Genomic DNA, 18286 nt, shown 5'->3' with positions numbered 1-18286 from the left:
AAAACAAAAACCTGCGGGATTGTTGCTTTAAACAGAGTGGTGGAGCAGAGTTATGTAAGGAGTTCTCTGCTCTGCCCATTGACGCAGCATCTACTTGATGCCCCAGGATGTTACGACGCAGCCTGAAATTTAGAAGTGGAAAAACGGGAAGTGAATCGGTTCCTCTGATCTAGTAGCAGCTTATTATTGAAGTACTCGGGTCTGAGTGAGTGAAGATTTGGGGGTTAGTAGACAATGTTATTGTTGATGAAAAGGGGCGAATTATGATGAAGGGAGAGGTTATTGGGGAATAAGAGAATGAGGGGTTCATAGAGAATAATATTGAGGTTGAAGGGTTAATGGAGAATGATGATGATGATGATGCTGATAAAGGGGATAAATAATGGAAATAATTAAATGTGCTGTGCACGCCTGTGATTCGATATGAAGAACATACTAAGATTTCGTTTAAGTAACAAGAAATGATTATACATTTCACATCGTCAGCTATCGGACAGAGGGGTCACTTATAAACTACAGCAGGCGCAGCCAAAGACAAGCACTCTTGTTATACACCTTGAAGAAATGTGCAGAAGGCGATGCCCAATGACAGAAGCAGTGCTCTCTCCATTGTAGCTTTATGTGCTGCCACTCCCCTCCCTACCCCTTGTTGCTGTCGGAAGTGTTAAGGCCGAGAGCTGGGGTGGAGCATTCAGTGCCAAGCGTTGTTTTGTTTACAAACACACATTGATTCTCCCAATTCCTTCTTCGTTCCGGCTTTCCTGATGTCCTTTCTCAGCACATGGATGTAGAGCTGTGTGTGTAGTGTTAGTATTACATACCAGGTCGCCGTGGAGAAGGATGTCTTCTCTGCAGGGCATGGGTCTGGCCGCTGCTCTCCTGGCTGCCTCTGGAGGGGTGGCCATTGCTTCTTGGCGTTACATCTCTGCTAGGAGAAAAAATAACGAGGGCCCGGACATTAAACCAGCACAGAAGGACAAGAAAGAAGAATTGGACTCTACACCAGTCTTGGATGAAGACAGTAGAACAGACCCGGCCATTAAGCCAGTCCAGAAGGCAGATGAGGAAGAAGAATTAGGCTCCATACCAGCCGTGTATGGAGACAAGAGAGCAGACCTAGGTACCTCTGTACTACATGCAGATCACGAGCGAGCGAACCAAGAGTCCAGATCAGTACAGGAGGAATGTAAGCGAGCAGAGTCAGACCCATCAGCATTACTACATAAGGGAGACGAGAGAGCAGATTCAGACAGAACACCTGTAGAATCTCCTGTGGAAAAGAAAATAAGTGGCATTAATGCATCTCCAGAAATACAGGTTAAGGTAAGAACATACTGAAATCAAACTAGTTGTAGTGACAAACGGAAATGATATCAATCACAAGTGACCATTTTCCTAAATCAGCTCTGAAGGGCCTAAATTTAGAAGGTATCTCATCTCTCCCTCCATACAAACCACTGCTCTATTAGCAGACCAATGACATATGGATGCTTGGTGTTGCCACAATTATTAACTTAGGGAACTGTTTCTATACTGTTTTCCTCAGGACCACATGGGCCTGGGGCTGAAAACTATAAAGGGCATATTGTGAGAAGTGTCCTCCCACTAGCGGTGTGGCCAGTACCATGGAGGGCATAGCTTGCACTTCTCTCCAGCCACCTACATCTCCCTCCCATCCTCCCTTATATAAAGACTGCAGCACTAACTGGCTCACACATCATGTATGTAAAGTGAAAAGAAATACGTCCCAGCTGGCCCTCATGCCAGAACAAGCTCCTGGCTAATCAGGATAGTTTCCTAAAATCACGACTTACCTGATGGAATCAGTACAATTGAGAGGTAAAGGTATGTTATTTTATTGACCATTGAAGACAAACAATTATTGATGATTTTTATATATAAAGTGCTTTAACAGAAACATGCCTAAAAAATGGTCATATTCAGGTATGTTCAGTCTATGTATAAATATATACAAATAACTGTGTGGAAGTGTACCTAGAAGAATTGATGCTGTTTTGAAGGCAAAGGGTGGTCACAGAAAATATTGATTTGATTTATATTCTCTTCTGTTCATTCACTTTGCATTTTGTTAATTGATAAAAAATAAACTACTACCACTTCTATTTTTGAACTGTACTGTGTGTGTGTGTGTGTGTGTGTGTGTGTGTGTGTGTGTGTATGTGTGTGATATATATTAATAATATTGCTCTGTGCAATACCTAAAGATGACTATTTGGAGTGATCAATATATGACTTTAAAAAGTCTACACCATGTAGACGAAACGCGTCCCTCTGATTATGTTTCAAAACTGGCACTTTGATCTAAAGACACGGATATTTAGTATTGAAATTGCAGAGTTGGTACAACAACTGACATTCCTTATAACCAGCTCGGAACCCTTAACTTTTCCTGAATCCACTGAAGGAACCTTTCTGACTTACAATTTGATTCTGTCCGGACAGATTTCACTGTGTGCACTGTCAGTAAATTAAGCTGGACTACTGGTAGGAAAAGATGGCTGGATGAGAATTTGAGGAACGTGTAAATGGACTACATTGCTTAGCCTAGTTCCTCCTAGACTGCCTGGGATATAACCAGTAAAAGAACTGGTTGACGAATGTTTGTAACAGATAGGTCCTGAGGAGTACATGGATGTCTCAAATTCACCCACTTCCCGTCTTTTCATTATTGTCTGGAATTTAAATACTTAAAATGCTGATCAAATAAGGCAATTGTCACCTGCAGCTATCATTCCTTTATATTAGGATTCCTTCATCTCTTTCTCTCTTATATATGTGAAGAACTTTGTTATCTTCCACAACTCTCATGGTAAAGCTGCGAAATCTTAGTTATTTAGTACCAAAAAATGTAGCCTATTAGACCACATAGTGACAATACAAATATTGAAAACATTGGTTGTAAACAATTGTTTGATACTGGAAGGAAACCTAGCGACAAAACAATATAATGACAATGTGACAAAGCAACAAATCTTATTTTCTTAATAGCAATTTTGGTCTATTTACCAAATAACTTGAGAATAAATAAAAACCGTTACGCATTACAAATCGGACCCTGCTAGTTGTGGATAACAATTAAAGCTTTGAACAACCTTGCAGTGCAAACAGTCAGGGCCGGATTTACCACAAGGCAACCTAGGCAATTGCCTATGGCCCAGCGGTCCCCAGAGGGCCCTCCCAGGGCCGGCGGTGAGACCACCCTTAAAAATGGGCTGCTACTTATGGGCCAGTGCTATATGCTTGCTCCCCCGGGCTAAAGTCTGCCAGCCAGCCCCTGAATAGGGGTATATGTTATGCTAAAAAACTATAGTGCTATGGAATTTTTCAGGGAGGGGGGCCCAAACCAGTATCTTGCCTAGGGTCCCATGAGGTCTAAGTACGGCTCTGCAAACACTTATAAAGCCTCTGAAACTCTAGGTTTTTTCATTTCACTAATTTTTCTGTTCAGTACTTAATGGGACATTGCTGTTACATTCAATAGAATTTTATGTGCCCAATGTTTTTAGTGTCAAGTGGATCATATATATATGATATATGATATATGGCTGGGTGTTTATATATATATATATATATTTGTTGTATTTTATGGGGCATAATCAATTGTTGGCTGAAACGCCGAAAATCTCACGCTCGTCGCACTGTTACTACGGTAATAGTGCGCGTAAAAACCGGTAATACGGTAATTTTCACGCTGGATTTCAGCTCGCAGCTCCCTGAGTGGCGAGCTGAAATCCAGCTAACTATTACCGTATTAACGGTAATAGCTTTTCTGCGGTGCGGAAAACAAACAATTGAATATGCCCCTATATGTCTATTATATTGTATTGAGAGTTTTATTATGATTGATAATTAAATGCTGTACTCATTTTTAACTTTATTGGTTCTTTGGATATGTTTTTTTCCTATTTTGAGGTTGATTAGTGATTTATTTATATTTTATCCCTTATTAGTATATCGCTCAATTTACAGGCCCCATCTGCGCAGTTCAGTGCTGTCTATATCTCAGTTTTCTGTGACTGCTGTTGTCCAAGTAAATCAGTGCTGTGTGCAGGTAGCGTAAAAGCGCAGAGTTCCCTAAGCTCAGAGCCGTAACTTAGAATTCTAGCGCCTGGGGCGAGAAAGACAAATGCCGGCCCCCTAGCCCTCAATTTTAACCAAATGAACCTAAAATATGCCCCCCCATCAGAGTTGCGCCCTTGGCGGTCACCCCTGTCGCACAGCCCTAGTTACGGCCCTGCCTAGGCTAATATATATATATATATATATATATATGTGATAAGGGCCCAAATCTCACTAAGCCTCCTGTGTCTCTGCACAAGAGCTGCTATGGCTATTTTTGTATGACCCTACTCTGAAATTTTAAATTAAAAGTTACTTTAATTCATTTTCCCCCTCATTTATTTTCAGTGTATAGTTTACGAACAGGATTATCTGTTATTTTATTGGCATCTGGCATTGTGCATCCAGTTTGTTGGTATAAATAAAGTTTGCCTCAATAATGGAAACTGCATTAATTTTTTTAATGCAACGAATGACACATTTTATTGTTTTTGCTTTGTACAATATATTAAATTGTATCTATACTTTTCCTCAAAATATTTATCTTACAAAGTAAGCTAACAATATTAGTGTTTTGTTTAATTGTGAGCAAGCAGTAATTATTCATCTGCTTAAGTGACAATGGGGAATCTGGAATGAGTGGAAAGACAGGGTAGGGTAGGATAATAATATCTTGCTTGAGACAAAAGAGACCTCTAAAGATATGACAAATAGAGAGGTCAAGGGGCAGAAAGACTAGTGACAAGCAAGTTTCTCAAGTTATGGAACTTAACCTGTCACTTGCTGTATGTATTAAACAGAATCACATTACATGTATTATATTTACTGTTTTCTACAAGCATGTCCTGTCATCTTTTACATGTCTGCATTATAGAAACCATCTTCTGGACAGGTATGATATATGCGCTTATTACTGAGCATTTTAGCAGGAGCATGCACCTTATGCAACTTAGAAGCATTTTGTGACATCTGGGGGGTATATTTACTAACCTGCGGGTTTGAAAAGTGGAGATGTTGCGTATAGCAACCAATCCGATTGTAGCTGTCATTTTGTAGAATGTACTAAATAAAGAACTAGAATCTGATTGGTTGTTATAGGCAACATCATCTCTTATTCAAACTCGCAGTTTAGTAAATATACCCCCTGGAATTGTTAGAACATAATCTCCCTGTTAATAACAGTCTCCTGATTGTTTCAGAATAATTTCACAACCAATAGGACAGCTCCAACTTATATAACTGATTTAACTAAAGCACATTGGCAGCAAGTGGAAGACCAAAACAGTAGCACACAATTTTGCAGCTGTTTCTCTGTGGAATAGAGTAGAATACCATAGACACCAATTGCTGTTTGTGCTGTCCGCAGGGAAGCCAATGACATATGCAGTATTGAAAAGAACACATAATCAGATGGAAGCCATTCATTCGTATATGTAAATGGTATAGAAGTTGGCTCACCAATCAACTGTTTTCAATTCCCATTCTATTGTGTCTGACAACGTACAGAGGAAAGCACTGTCAGGTGTGGCAGACTGAATTCAAGCAGCTAGGATGGTGATAATTCAGGGAACTTTGTCTATATAGATGGGGTTAAACTAAAAGGTTTTTCCCATTTTAATTACTTTTAATTACTCTGGAACAATATTTATCAAATATTTATATGTCTACTCCTTCTTGCTGTAACCTGTTAATCAAAGTATCCCTTAATTGTGTTTCAATTATATAAAAATAAACTCCTTTATAGGTAATTATTAAATATCACCTCTGTTATTTTTCCATACATGCATATGTATTTTATTGTTTGCTATTAGAGTACATATAAAATAGACTGGTATAATGTTGGCAGAAGTTAATAAACCTGCCCCCTCCTGCTTTCCAAATTCTAACCCTTTATCAGTAATTTGATTACGTTTTGTGCATTCTTTGCTTTGATTTAGTGTTGCCTGACCTAATATTGCTGATTCTAAAAGTGGGGTGAACTTGCAGATCTATATTTCCAAGTGACTTGTATAGAATTCTATAATATTGTAATGTCTTGAGTTTGTAAGCAGATATATATATTATATATATATTATTTATTCGTTCAGCATCTTTGGGAAAATAAAATCTTATTAAGTCATTTCACCAATCATAATTTGTTTCTGTGTTTCTCTTGCTGACATGTGACGTACAGTTTACATCAAGGTACGTAAAGGTGTGCTGCTTTTAGGTCAAAGCTGGATTAGATTTAACTGCATTAGCCAAATCTTATTAATAGCAGCTCCAATTAAATTCATGGTCACATTTGTTCTCTACCTATTTCTGCTTAAGCATCATTCCGATCATAAATATTTACCAGAGGCAATCCGCGCTTTTGTAGATGAATGTGTGGCACATGAACCATGGAGAAAAGAATAAAGAAGGTAATGGTTTTATTTCAAAATCAGTTTCCCCGGTATTAGTACTGCTAATTCTGTTTATATATTTTTGTTTTCAGTAGTTTAGTGTCTGTCTTGGCACTGTTTTTTGTATATTGGTATGTGCAAATATTGAAGAGTAGCCTTTTACTGATAATAACTGGAGGGCTGTATCATTGCTTAGGCTGTGCTTGAGTTAATACTCTACAATGACCAATAATCTCCAATTAATTATTGTTGTAGCCAAGACAACATTTTAGAGTGTTGTAGCTTGCATGATGCCACTCTGAGGATCATTGCTATACACTTTATTTCATGGAAGCTGTATTATTGGATAAAGTACTGAACATGTAGTATGTGATTAACCTGAAAAAAAAAAGTTGTGCCTCATACAGATTTAATTGGATCTTTCAGTGCTTTGTCAAACTGTGCGCTCACTGTGTACCAAGTGACAGAGACATGTTTTGCTGCCATAAATGACTCTGAAGTGATTGTTGAATAAAATGCTACAAGTAGAGTGCATATTGTATGTAACATCATATAGTTTGACCAAACTAGACTTCAAAAAGCTAATATCTTCTTGGTCTTGACAAAGGATAATAAAGTTTCCACTGCGCTTTGAGTGCATGGGCACCTAGCACCCGACCTCACCACTTCTTTCTGTCTGATTTGGGAGCTACGCTTAGCCTATTACTGGCTGCTTATGGGCAGCACAGTGGTTGGCATCCCTGCTTCAGAGTCCTTGCAGACAGCAGGGTTTGAGTGTATATTGTTGTTTGCTCAGGCTTGTGATTTGGGGGGGGCACTGGAGACATTGGGTTATAGCGGGCACTTTAAACTCAACTTTGAAAGTAGAATTTGACTATAGGTCCTCCTTCTCTATACACTGCGCCTGTCAGAACTTCAGTATTTTTTTGGGGGGGGGTTCTTGGAGCCACCTATCCAGCTCTCTTTTGCTGCATGGCTGCTGGAACCCTGATATCTAAGAGCTAAAGGTTTGCCTGACTATTTTTATGGCAGGGAAACCGGTTATGGCCAAGAATTACCAGAGTGTGTGGAGGACATATTTCTTGTTGTTAGAGTAAGGGTTTTCATACCTAGTCTTACTGGTTACCTAGATTTCTTATGTTCTTACAAGACAGGCTGGATGCTGGGTTGCACCTTCGCTTCCTGAGAGTTCTCTCTGTCTTCTTTCAAAGAAAAATGACTCTGTTGCCAGATGTTCAAATGTTTTTGCAGGGTGTACTACATGTACAATCTCCATACATTTTTCCTGTGGCTCCACGGAACCTCCATTTGTTGCTGGATGCTTTTCAACATTGACTCTTTGAACCCTTGGATTCAGTAGAGTTAAACCTTTTGACTTGGAAAACAATTTCTCCGTTTAGCTATTTAGAATGCTAGAAGGGTTCCAGAGCTGGTAGCTTTGTCCTGCAGGTCTTCTCTTATATTCCATGAGGATAGGGCAGTTCTTTGGACAAAGCCTATCAGCCTAAGGTGGTCTCCAGATTTAACTTTAACCAAGACATAATAATTCTGGCCTTCAAACAGGGTAGGTTTCCAGACGAAGAGGGCTCTTTTCAGTCTCTGGATATAAGCATTGCGGAATCTCCTATGTTCTAGAAAATCTCAGGGCACACTCCACCAGATCGGTGAGTACCTCCTGGCTCAGCAGCTGTGTCTGCCTGCTACCTGGTCCTCAGTTCACACATTTGCCCAGTTCTGTAGGTTTAATGAATTTGCATCTGTGGATGGCAGTTTTTAAGGTAGGTGCTTCAGACCACGTCTACTGAGTGTGCTCGCCCATAAAGGCAGCTTTGAGATGTCTCCAGTGTTCCCCAATTTAATTGGATTAATCCATTGGGGGACACTGGACACCCACCCTGTGTGCTCTATTTCTCCACTTCGGTTTCATTATTTTGGGAGAACATGGTTGTTTTCTCCTCTCTTGTTTATGTGTTTTTCCTACTCTGTCCTGTGGGGCTTGGTTAAAAAGTAACTGAAGTATGCAGTAGGAGGTGCGTACAATTCAAGTTTTAAAGTGCCTGCACTCCTAGTTGCTGCATTTTAATTTGCACCATAATTGGCTTGATTATCTGTAGGTCATTCTAACCATATATGGTTCTGTTTTCTGTACTGGACACCAGTTATGGCTGAGAATATCACTATTGGCACTAGATATGGCTCATCAGATAATTCTTGACACCTGATAAGGCTCTGATTTCTATACTGGTATTAGACTTTGCTTAAGATATTCTACTTTTCACTAGATATGGCTCACACATTATATTTGGCACCAGATATTTCTCAGCTATCTATACTTTCCACCAAATATATCTCCGCTTTTGATACGGTCACTAGTTATGCCTGCCTTTTCTTTACTTCTCATCTGATACACTAGGTGTAGTAGACACCAGAATGGCAATCTGCTTTGTATTCTGACCACCATTAATGCTCAATATTTGGACATTAGGTATGATATTGTGGTTTTCTTTCATACACTATTGTCTCTGCTTTGGATACTTGTCTATACTTTGCATATTTACATCTTGAATACACTAACCCCCAGAACAATGCCTGTTTTTTATAGGCTTGACACCAGAAATGGGTTCAGTTTTTATATTGGTCAGTTTGGGTGTGGCTGTATAATTGTTTATGGATCATAACGGAGCTGGATATATCTATTTTAAAGTTGATGCAAAGTGAGTTTATGTTTTATTCATCATGAATGTTCTTATAAAATGTATATATTCATTTAAACAATTAAAGTGATGTTTCAGTGAAATATCCATTTTAATTTTGGCAAGGACTTAACTTATTTTGTATGCGATTTTATTAAAGTTATGAATAGCTTTCTTATACAAGAGACAGGGACGTGTTACAATGTATTCATTATTAATGGGTGCAGAAAGCTCTCTACAATGTTTTAATGTATATCTGAATGTGATATCTGGATTAAGATATTTAACATGCCCTAATTCTGATTCTATAAAGGACAAAAAGCCCAAAGCCTTTGGCCAGGTCAGGTCTGATTTTCTGGCCCACTAAGCTAAAATGAACCACTGAGCAGCAGGGTCTAGTTTTGTTTGTACAACATTAGGGGCTGTGTATGAACTCTTACCTAATTGCATTGGTGCATTTTTGTCCCTAAAATCTGTCAAGCTGAGAGAAATGGTTACTCTTTCCCTAGCCCTGGTCTTGCCATTTGATACCACAGGTTTACTATAAATGTTTTTATTTGAACTTCTATATTTTATTTCCCTTTCATACTTTTTTCATTGCAATGTAATTTGTGGCAAAGACTGGCATTTATAGCAACTAATGAATTGGGCATTAGTCACAAATTCATGGCATGGACACAGAAAACATCTTAAAAGTACAACACAAGCATATAATGAAAGGACAACTTAGAAGTGTGATAGTGTTTTATTGATCATATTTACACCATCTGAAATTATGTGGATTGTTTTCATATTTGATAAATATAGGTGTGGTTACCATTTATTTCAATATATCGCAACTTATTTATACTAACTTCTGCAGCTGTTTTGTAAACTAGCAAAACATTGAAAGTCATATTCAAATCTCCAGTGTTTTCATAGTATCCGGTTTAGTCAGGTGTAGCTGCAAGTTGATGCGCTGCAAAAGCTACAGGCCAGTGACGTCCTACCTCTCTAAAGTACCTTAGCAGGATTCACTCTGAGGATGAATTATGCGTAAGTAGGGTATTATATAATAGATATTTGAAGATTAGAATACAATCAGAGTTCATACTTTACATGATACTGAATCTCAAGCCTGGCACACTACTGGCAAATCTTACTACACAACTAACTATGATACTGCTTTGTGTAGTAGTATATTTTTTTGGTCACTGCTTTGTCGTCCCCCACAGTGTGACTTTGCCAGGCAACACAGATCAGAGATCAGTATAGATGGTCATATATTCACTTTTACCCTTTTTCCCCTTTAAATTTTGTCTTTGGTCACTTGGGGCTAGATTTGCTAAACTGCGGGTTTGAAAATGTGGAGATGTTGCCTATAGCAACCAATCAGATTCTAGTTATTTAGTACAGTCTACAAAATGACACCTAGAATCTGGTTGCTACAAGCAACATCTCCACTTTTTCAAACCAGCATTTTAGTAAGTATACCCAATGGTCTTTACCAACCACCTATTTTGCCAAGTAAAACAATGGGAGGGTAGAAGGGCATGACAAAGCATGTTGCACAGTACCTTATTTAAAGCATATTTACAAAACCATTTTACAATGCAAGGGGTGCAAATTAGTTTTCTATTTTGCACATAAGTTAAATACTGTCTGTTTTTTCATGTAACACACAAATATCAACTTTAAATTTCCGTGTACAAGTAAGCTATCAAGTATTTGTGTGCTACATGAAAAAACTGACAGTATTTAGCTTATGTGCAAAATAGAAAACTAATTTGCACCCCTTGCATTGTAACATGGTTTTGTCCAGGAGACTACTTACTCAATTTTTTTTACTTAACTTTCCTTAATGAATCGGGCCCATCAAGTCCAACAAGAGACAGGAGCTGCAGAGACAAAGCAGTATCCTTAGGTGATGCTGCAGTACAAGCGGAGGCAGATCCTGACACTCTGTATATCAAGCTGTGTTCTCATGATGGGTACATTAATGTTGCTTGTACACATTTATTAAAGTGGATTCCAGTAACGATGGACATAAAATATTTGTAAGTACAAAAATATGTGGAACAAATGTAGAGATGACACAGACACTTCTGATTTTCTGTTGAATAGGACACTTTGGGCCTGATTCATTAAGGAATGTAAATGCCGATACAGGCCGTATTTGCGTTAAATTTCACTGCGCATGGTCAAACTAATTTGCTAGTGAGTACAAGTGTATGTAATCATCATAACCCACTCTTCTCCACTGCTCCATATCTCTCCAACCTCATCTCCACTCATACTCCTTCTCACCCATTGCAGTCTTCCAACGACCGCTGCCTCACCTCCCATCTGGTCACCACCTCATTCCCGCATTCAAGACTTCTCCCATGTTTCCCCCCTTCTCTGGAACGATCTCCCCTGTTCTATCAGACTTTCACCTAGCCTGTCAAACGCTCCCTCAAAACCCATCTGTTCAGGTTAGCCTACCATTCCTCCGCCTAACTCTGCCCTCCTCCAACCTTCTTCTCTACCTTTCTATATCTCACCCCCTTCCTCTTACTTCTGTGCTTCTTTCCCAAGTGTTCTCATCCCTCACCCCATCTTGCCACTCTGTCTCCTGTCAGTCTCCCGTCACCTTTAGATTGTAAGCTCACTTAAGCAGGGTCCCCTTTCCTCGTGTCCTCCTCCTGCTGTTTACCTTTGCCTTTAGCCCTCCGTCTCTTCTCTCCATTTCGTCACTTGACTCCTGCCCCCATCTTTCCTCTTCTTCAGTGCCTCCTCTTCTCCATCTCTGTCCTGATCCTGCAAGTGGTACCCACTCTACTGGTCACAGGGCACAGGCACAACCACTTATTCACTCCCCACCTCCCTCCTTCCCTTCTCCTCTGTACACTGGAAGTCACTTTTCCCTTTTTGCCCTGTGCACCTTTCTCTGCTAAGTTGGTACTTGTTATACTTATTGCACTTTGCTTTTGTACTACCCTGTATGCCATGTATTGTTACCATGTACTGTTATCGCATGCTCTATGTACGGCGCTGCGGACCCTTTTTGGTGCCTCATAAATAAAAGATAATAATCTTGGAGCGCAAAGGACACTTCCGACAGCCTACGATTTCACGGGCGTAACGTGGAGGGAAATGGGCGTATGTATGTAGTCAATGTACAGTAAGGGTGGGTGCACACAGCAGCGTCAGATTCAAGCTTTGTGCATCTTTCAGGTACGTGTTTTTTATTCATACCGCTTGCACCAGCTACAGGTCAGGTGTAAGTGCCAAGTGATAGTGATATGGTCACGTATGCATGCTAGAACTTTTTTTAAATGATTTTTAGTTAATGGGTATATTATTAACAGGTGAATACTTTTTTTTTCTGTGCATTATATTACACATATGTATTGTACATATCCTGCAGTCTGTCTCAATACAGCTAGGTTCTTATATGCAGAACGTACCTAGACCTGTAGTCAAGAAGATACGTTTGTTCTGACTAGTTGAAAACAGACGTGTATGTGCCTGATTTATATGCTTTTTTTTTGAAAATCAAAAAACGATGGACAATAAGTTCCTCTTGTGTCCCTTAATGAATCAGGCACTTTGTGTCCATGATATTCTTCTTTAATTCTTTCATAGGGAAAAGCATCACAAGTTTTGGTATTAGGACTTGATGGATCCGGAAAGACTAGCATCCTGAATTCCATCGCGGCCAACAAAGGGAAGCTCACTACAACACCTACAGCTACAGAAGGAGTTAATGCAATATGTATCAACAATGGAAATTCTAAAACGGAGTTTTTGGAAAGTAAGTTTAAAATAATTGTAAATCGGCATATTGGTGGCCATTCAACTTAATGCTTGTTTTTTGTTTTTTTGTTTTATTTTTAACAGTTATTATTTTTTATATGAATTGAAGACCATTTTATAAATAAACAAGTAATGGAAGACTACTGTTTCATTCATTATTTTTAGATTTCACATATCCTGTTTGACACTGAATCATTTAAAGAATAACTTCCAACTGTCTCTCTTTTGGACTGAAATCATCTTGTCTGTTTTTCCTTCTTATTGTTCTTTTAAATCCAATGTTTAGTGTTTTGAGGAAAACTTAGCCAGCTGGTTTAAAAAAAAAAGTGTGTGTTTGACTTCTAAATGTATAATCTCAACCAATCACTGTTCGTTTGAGCCTTAGTTTTTTTTTTTGCAGGTGTTTTAAAGGTGTACATTAACTTGTGTAGTTTCATAAAAAGGACACCTTTTTTTCCAATCCTATCTGCTTTTTTAGCCATCTGAAAAGTATCTAAAAATAGGAAGCTGTATTCACAAAAGATGATTGCATGATTTACCAAAAAAATTGTGAAGGCATTAAGAAAATGTAGAAGCTTTTGACTTTTACTGTCAAAAAAAGTATGTTCGTAAATTTCATTTGACATGTTAATAGACTAAGCTAAGTGTCAGAAATACCTCCATTATGTAAATGTGTGAACTTGTTTATTTCAATGTTTTGAAAATATTAATTTGAGGCAACAAAATATTGGTTGAGTTAATAGAAGAGGTCCAGGGGTCTCTCCATGACCTCATATTCTATAAATAAGAAGACGTTATAAGGGTCATGTGGAGTTTCACTTCAAAAGACACATTGTAAGATGCAGATCTTTCCTCATTGATATAGGAGGTGAGAAAATAAGAGGATGAGAAGGTGCCGAGAGCAGACATTGTAGGACATATTGTGAAAGCTGACAAAATACAGCAGAAAACAAAAAAAAATGCAAAAAAGCCTGAAGGAATAAGATTAATAATTGATAACAATCCAGAAATATCAATATTTACTTATTTATTTTTTGCATAAATCGCTGTGGCAGGCTATAAGAAGAAGCTTGGTAATTACCATTAATAATTGGTTTGTTTCTTCAGGCATCTATGATTCATTAATATGCAGTGATTCCATGTTGTGCTGTGGCTACCATGCCATCCACAGTCACGTGGCACATGATGTATGGAGCAGAGAGGCTTGGGTACGCCCCTCTGAGCTCTATCTGCACTGTAAATTCCTCCCCTGTTTTCACATGACATGATACAGCTAAAAAAAAATGATGCATGCTTAAAAGCTACACTCCCACCTTCTATAATAGCGGTATTACTCAACTGCTCAAATATATAACACATAATCAGTGATTGTGTTTGCGCATATGTAGGTGTTCCCGATGCTTTCCATAACCCTCACACTCCTGCAGTTAGGTCTCATGCATAGTCATGTCTGATCATCTGGCGGAGGGGAAAAAAACAAGATCGTAACGAACAAATTAACACGCACGATGACAATGAACACCACATACCGTATATACTCGTGTATAAGCCGACTTTTTCAGCACATTTTTTTATGCTGAAAAGGCCCCCCCTCGGCTTATACACGAGTGAACTTACCTGTTGTCCGGTCCCTCAGCTCTTAGCTTCTGCGTTCCATTGACAGGAAGTTCGGCATTTGGATCGCAAACTTGCGTTCCAAATGCCGAACTTCCTGTCAGTGGAACGCACAAGCGTTCCACTGCGGAGGTAAGTAAAAGGCCAACCCTTTATCACCACCTCTTTCTTTTTTTATTTTACTTATTAGTGTTTATTGATTTTATCATGAATGGAGGGGAACAGAATATGAAAAAGGGGAAAGGAAGGACAAGAGATGGGTGCAAAGGAATAAGTACAACATGCTCATATCCGACAATCTCAATTGATTTTAGTCAACACCAAAATACATACACCAGGAGGATCTGAGTATAACAGTCTCTCCTGCAAACACAGTGGCGGTGGGTCAGCTGAGAAGTTGTTTTTTACATTTTTGAAAATTACCAGTAGCTGCTGCATTTCCCACCCTAGGCTTATACTTGAGTCATTAAGTTTTCGGAGTTTTTTGTGGTAAAATTAGGTGCCTCGGCTTATATTCGGGTCGACTTATACCCGAGTATATACGGTATATGGAAATTTTATGCCAAACTTTCTATAGAAATACCCTTTACAGTTTTAAGAGGAGTAATTTTACTAAACTGAATCATGTTTCTTTTTCACCTACAGTTGGAGGAAGTGAGCAGTTACGCCCCTATTGGAAAATGTACCTTGCTAGAGCACTTGCTGTGATTTTTGTTGTGGACTCTGCGGATCACAGTCGCCTTCCACTCGCTAAACGACATCTTCATCAGCTGATTCAGCAAGACTCTGTCCTTCCACTTCTAGTCCTTGCTAATAAACAGGTATCGTCAAATAATGATCCTGGAGATAGATTTAAAGGATCAGTAAATACATTTTTTATTATTTATATTTTATTTACCTCCTTCTAGAAATGTCCTTGTTACTGATATAGCTGTGCAATGAAACCATTTTGCCACTCACAGCTGCCCCATCTTTGGCTCATTAGCTGTGCAAGCTCGTAAAGCTGATAGTCTTTGCTGTCTACCACTTTTTCAGTCTAAAGACCAGAGGGGAAGAGGGATATCGGGATGCGAGGGAGCAGAGCAGCAGGACCCCGTACATAATATCTATCATAGCAGTTGCACACCTTACTAACCAAGCAGCTCCTATTTTATCATCAGTGCAGGAGCCTATCTGAGGAATCTTCTTGCAGCAGCATTGCCTTGATCCACTCTCTATCCTATTATGGCTTATTTACAATAAGAGACATGAGCAGTGAAGATAGTAAGCTGTGCAGCCTTGTACAGCTGATTGAGCAGAACATGGGGAACACTGTGAGTGGCTATGATATCTATTGGCAAAGCTTTATGGTCTGGTCATTCTGATCATAAACTCTCCAGCCCACAATCTTTAAGCCCTCCTTTGGCTGCTGCTTTTTGTTCCTGATATTGACTTGAAGCTCCCTGTTCAGCAATCTAGTTGAAAAGCCAATGATATTTAGTGTATTATGCGATGGGGAGAGGGCCAGTAGACTCTGGTCATTTGGTACCACTCTTTGGTCCTTTATTCTTTAAAGAGCCATTAAACAAATATATTTTATTAACAGTGTCACTCTTCCTACAATTCACCTTTTTATGTTTTGTGTGAGTTTTAGAAGGTTAATTCTGTTCCATCAGTTGGTGGCATTTGTGAGTAGTGTGGAAAAGATTGTAACTAATAGGAAAAAAGAGAAACTCCTTTATAATGTCTAATGTCTTGTTCACAAACTTGCTGTTTAAGACGTTGTAAACCTTTGATATATATGAATGATCCACATTAGGAGCAAATTTTATGTCTTCAAATTTTTTCACCATTTTAGTGTATCGCACCCTCAGTGTTGTGTGTGGAAATAATCACCACTCTGCTTTCCCAACAGGACCTAAAAAATGCATATCACATCACTGACATCCACGATGCCCTTGCACTGTCGGAGATTTGCGAAAATAGGAGGCTGTTTTTAATTGGGACACATGTGACAAAGGATGACCATGATGTTTCTTCTGGGATCCTAGATGCAAAGGAATTCCTTGCACAGCTGCTTTCAGAAAATTCTGCAACAATAACATAATTAAAACTTGTCCTGAGCATCAAACTAAAGACTGCTTATCATTTTAACGAAAAATGGGTGACTTTAAATGGCGCAGAATACTATGTATAAACAAGCTAACTTCTCTCATTTTAAAATAGGGGGTTTATTGGAGTGGTGTTTGAAATAAGTGTTCAAAGTAATATATTTTTAAAGGTCATACGAGTTCATTGAAGCTAGAACAGTACTTTTTTACACGTTAGAAGGTTCTTAAAAAAGTAAATCTTATACAATATACATTTAACTAAACTTAACCTCTGGATGGTTTCACATCTAATTAATATGAGAGAGCAAATTAAGCGATTAATTACTTAGCTCTACCATGCTAGGTTTTAATACCCACTAAACTGCACAGCAAGTACGTTTTATAAAATATATTTTTCTGAAGGAATATACATGGTAGTTTTGTCTGAAGTAATAATACTTATGTTCTTTATATAAAAGAAAAGAAAATTCTGATATTTACTTTTATCTGCTTTTCAGTTCAGCTCATCTGTATTTCCTTGCACCTCAAAATAATGTACACATATCATGTTCCACTTACAAATGTTCTTTGTTAATGATGTCAGTCAGACCTGTCCAGCATCTCTATACATCATTTTAAGTTTGCAATTTGTGCTTTGCATAGATCAGGCCTGTCCAACCTGCGGCCCTCCAGATGTTGTGAAACTACAAGTCCCAGCATGCCCTTCCAACTATCAACAGGTTGTCTACTGGCAAAGCATGCTGGGGCTTGTAGTTTCGCAACACCTGGAGGGCCGCAGGTTGGACAGGCCTGGCATAGATTTTCCTTCTCTAATGGAAAAAGGTACTTCTATTTTTCTATCCACAAAAACCTAATAGAATATATGGTGAGGATGACATGCAGTTGTCACAGTAAACATAATTATACATGACTGATTCCCTAAACCCCCATCTCTTTCATTCACTTCTTTCACCTGTGCCAATAGTACATATGAGTCAGTATTTTGCAGGCCTGTGATCTGCAATTGCTCACATGCTTTTACACATATTAAACTGTACAATATGACCCTATTATCATTGTACATCTGGGGTCTATGTCTCCAGTCGGCAGGCTGTAGTGCATTCGCAGAGGTGACACACAGTAGGAGTGAATACTGCTACCACATCCACACAGTTGACAGATATAAATAATCATAATTACAGTACATTTTGTCCCTGTCCTCCTCTCACCAGGTATGGTCAGGTAGGCTTGGGCATTGGATTTTGTATAGGATCTAAAATCAAACGTATATATTTTAGTCTGTTATTGAACAGTATATTAATGTTTAATTATAGGTCAAAGTTTTGGTAGCCAACACAACACCTCTTTAAAAGCCTGTGACCAAATAAATAAAATCTATTTTTGTTCTTTAACACTGTTTAGTGAATGTTGCTAACGGAACGGATGTTTTCTATTTGCTTTCTCCACTTTATATGGTAGTGAATTTGACCCCTAGTAAAGTGCATTATAATACAGGTAGTTCTGGGAATAGTTCTATGTAATTTATTATTAATGGTTTTCCTTTTTACGATCATACGGGTTTCTAAAAGCAGCACAGCTAAAGAAAGTTTTGTAGGTGTAATTTGTTACGAGATTGAATACTTCATTAATACCATCAGAATTGCTCTGT

At 38.6% G+C, this 18286-nt stretch overlaps 1 protein-coding gene across 2 annotated transcripts; it reads left to right on the top strand.

The window, feature by feature from the left end:
- Positions 1 to 655: 655 nt before the first annotated feature.
- Positions 656 to 16663, top strand: LOC142151861 (ADP-ribosylation factor-like protein 9). 2 transcript variants are annotated; one of them, XM_075207928.1, is made up of 4 exons: positions 656 to 1323; positions 12764 to 12932; positions 15194 to 15369; positions 16443 to 16663. In XM_075207928.1, exons 1-4 carry the CDS (start codon positions 841 to 843, stop codon positions 16632 to 16634), a joined length of 1020 nt encoding a protein of 339 aa, XP_075064029.1. In that variant the 5' UTR covers positions 656 to 840; the 3' UTR covers positions 16635 to 16663. The 2 variants fall into 2 exon arrangements, with proteins under 2 accessions (XP_075064029.1, XP_075064036.1); XM_075207935.1 differs by lacking the exon at positions 656 to 1323 and adding an exon at positions 6354 to 6482.
- Positions 16664 to 18286: the final 1623 nt, after the last annotated feature.

This window comes from Mixophyes fleayi, chromosome 1 (genome assembly GCF_038048845.1).
Source record: "Mixophyes fleayi isolate aMixFle1 chromosome 1, aMixFle1.hap1, whole genome shotgun sequence".
NCBI classification, from domain to species: domain Eukaryota; kingdom Metazoa; phylum Chordata; class Amphibia; order Anura; family Limnodynastidae; genus Mixophyes; species Mixophyes fleayi.
The sequence above is the reverse complement of the archived record's forward strand: the minus strand, read 5'-3'. Positions and strand labels throughout refer to the sequence as shown.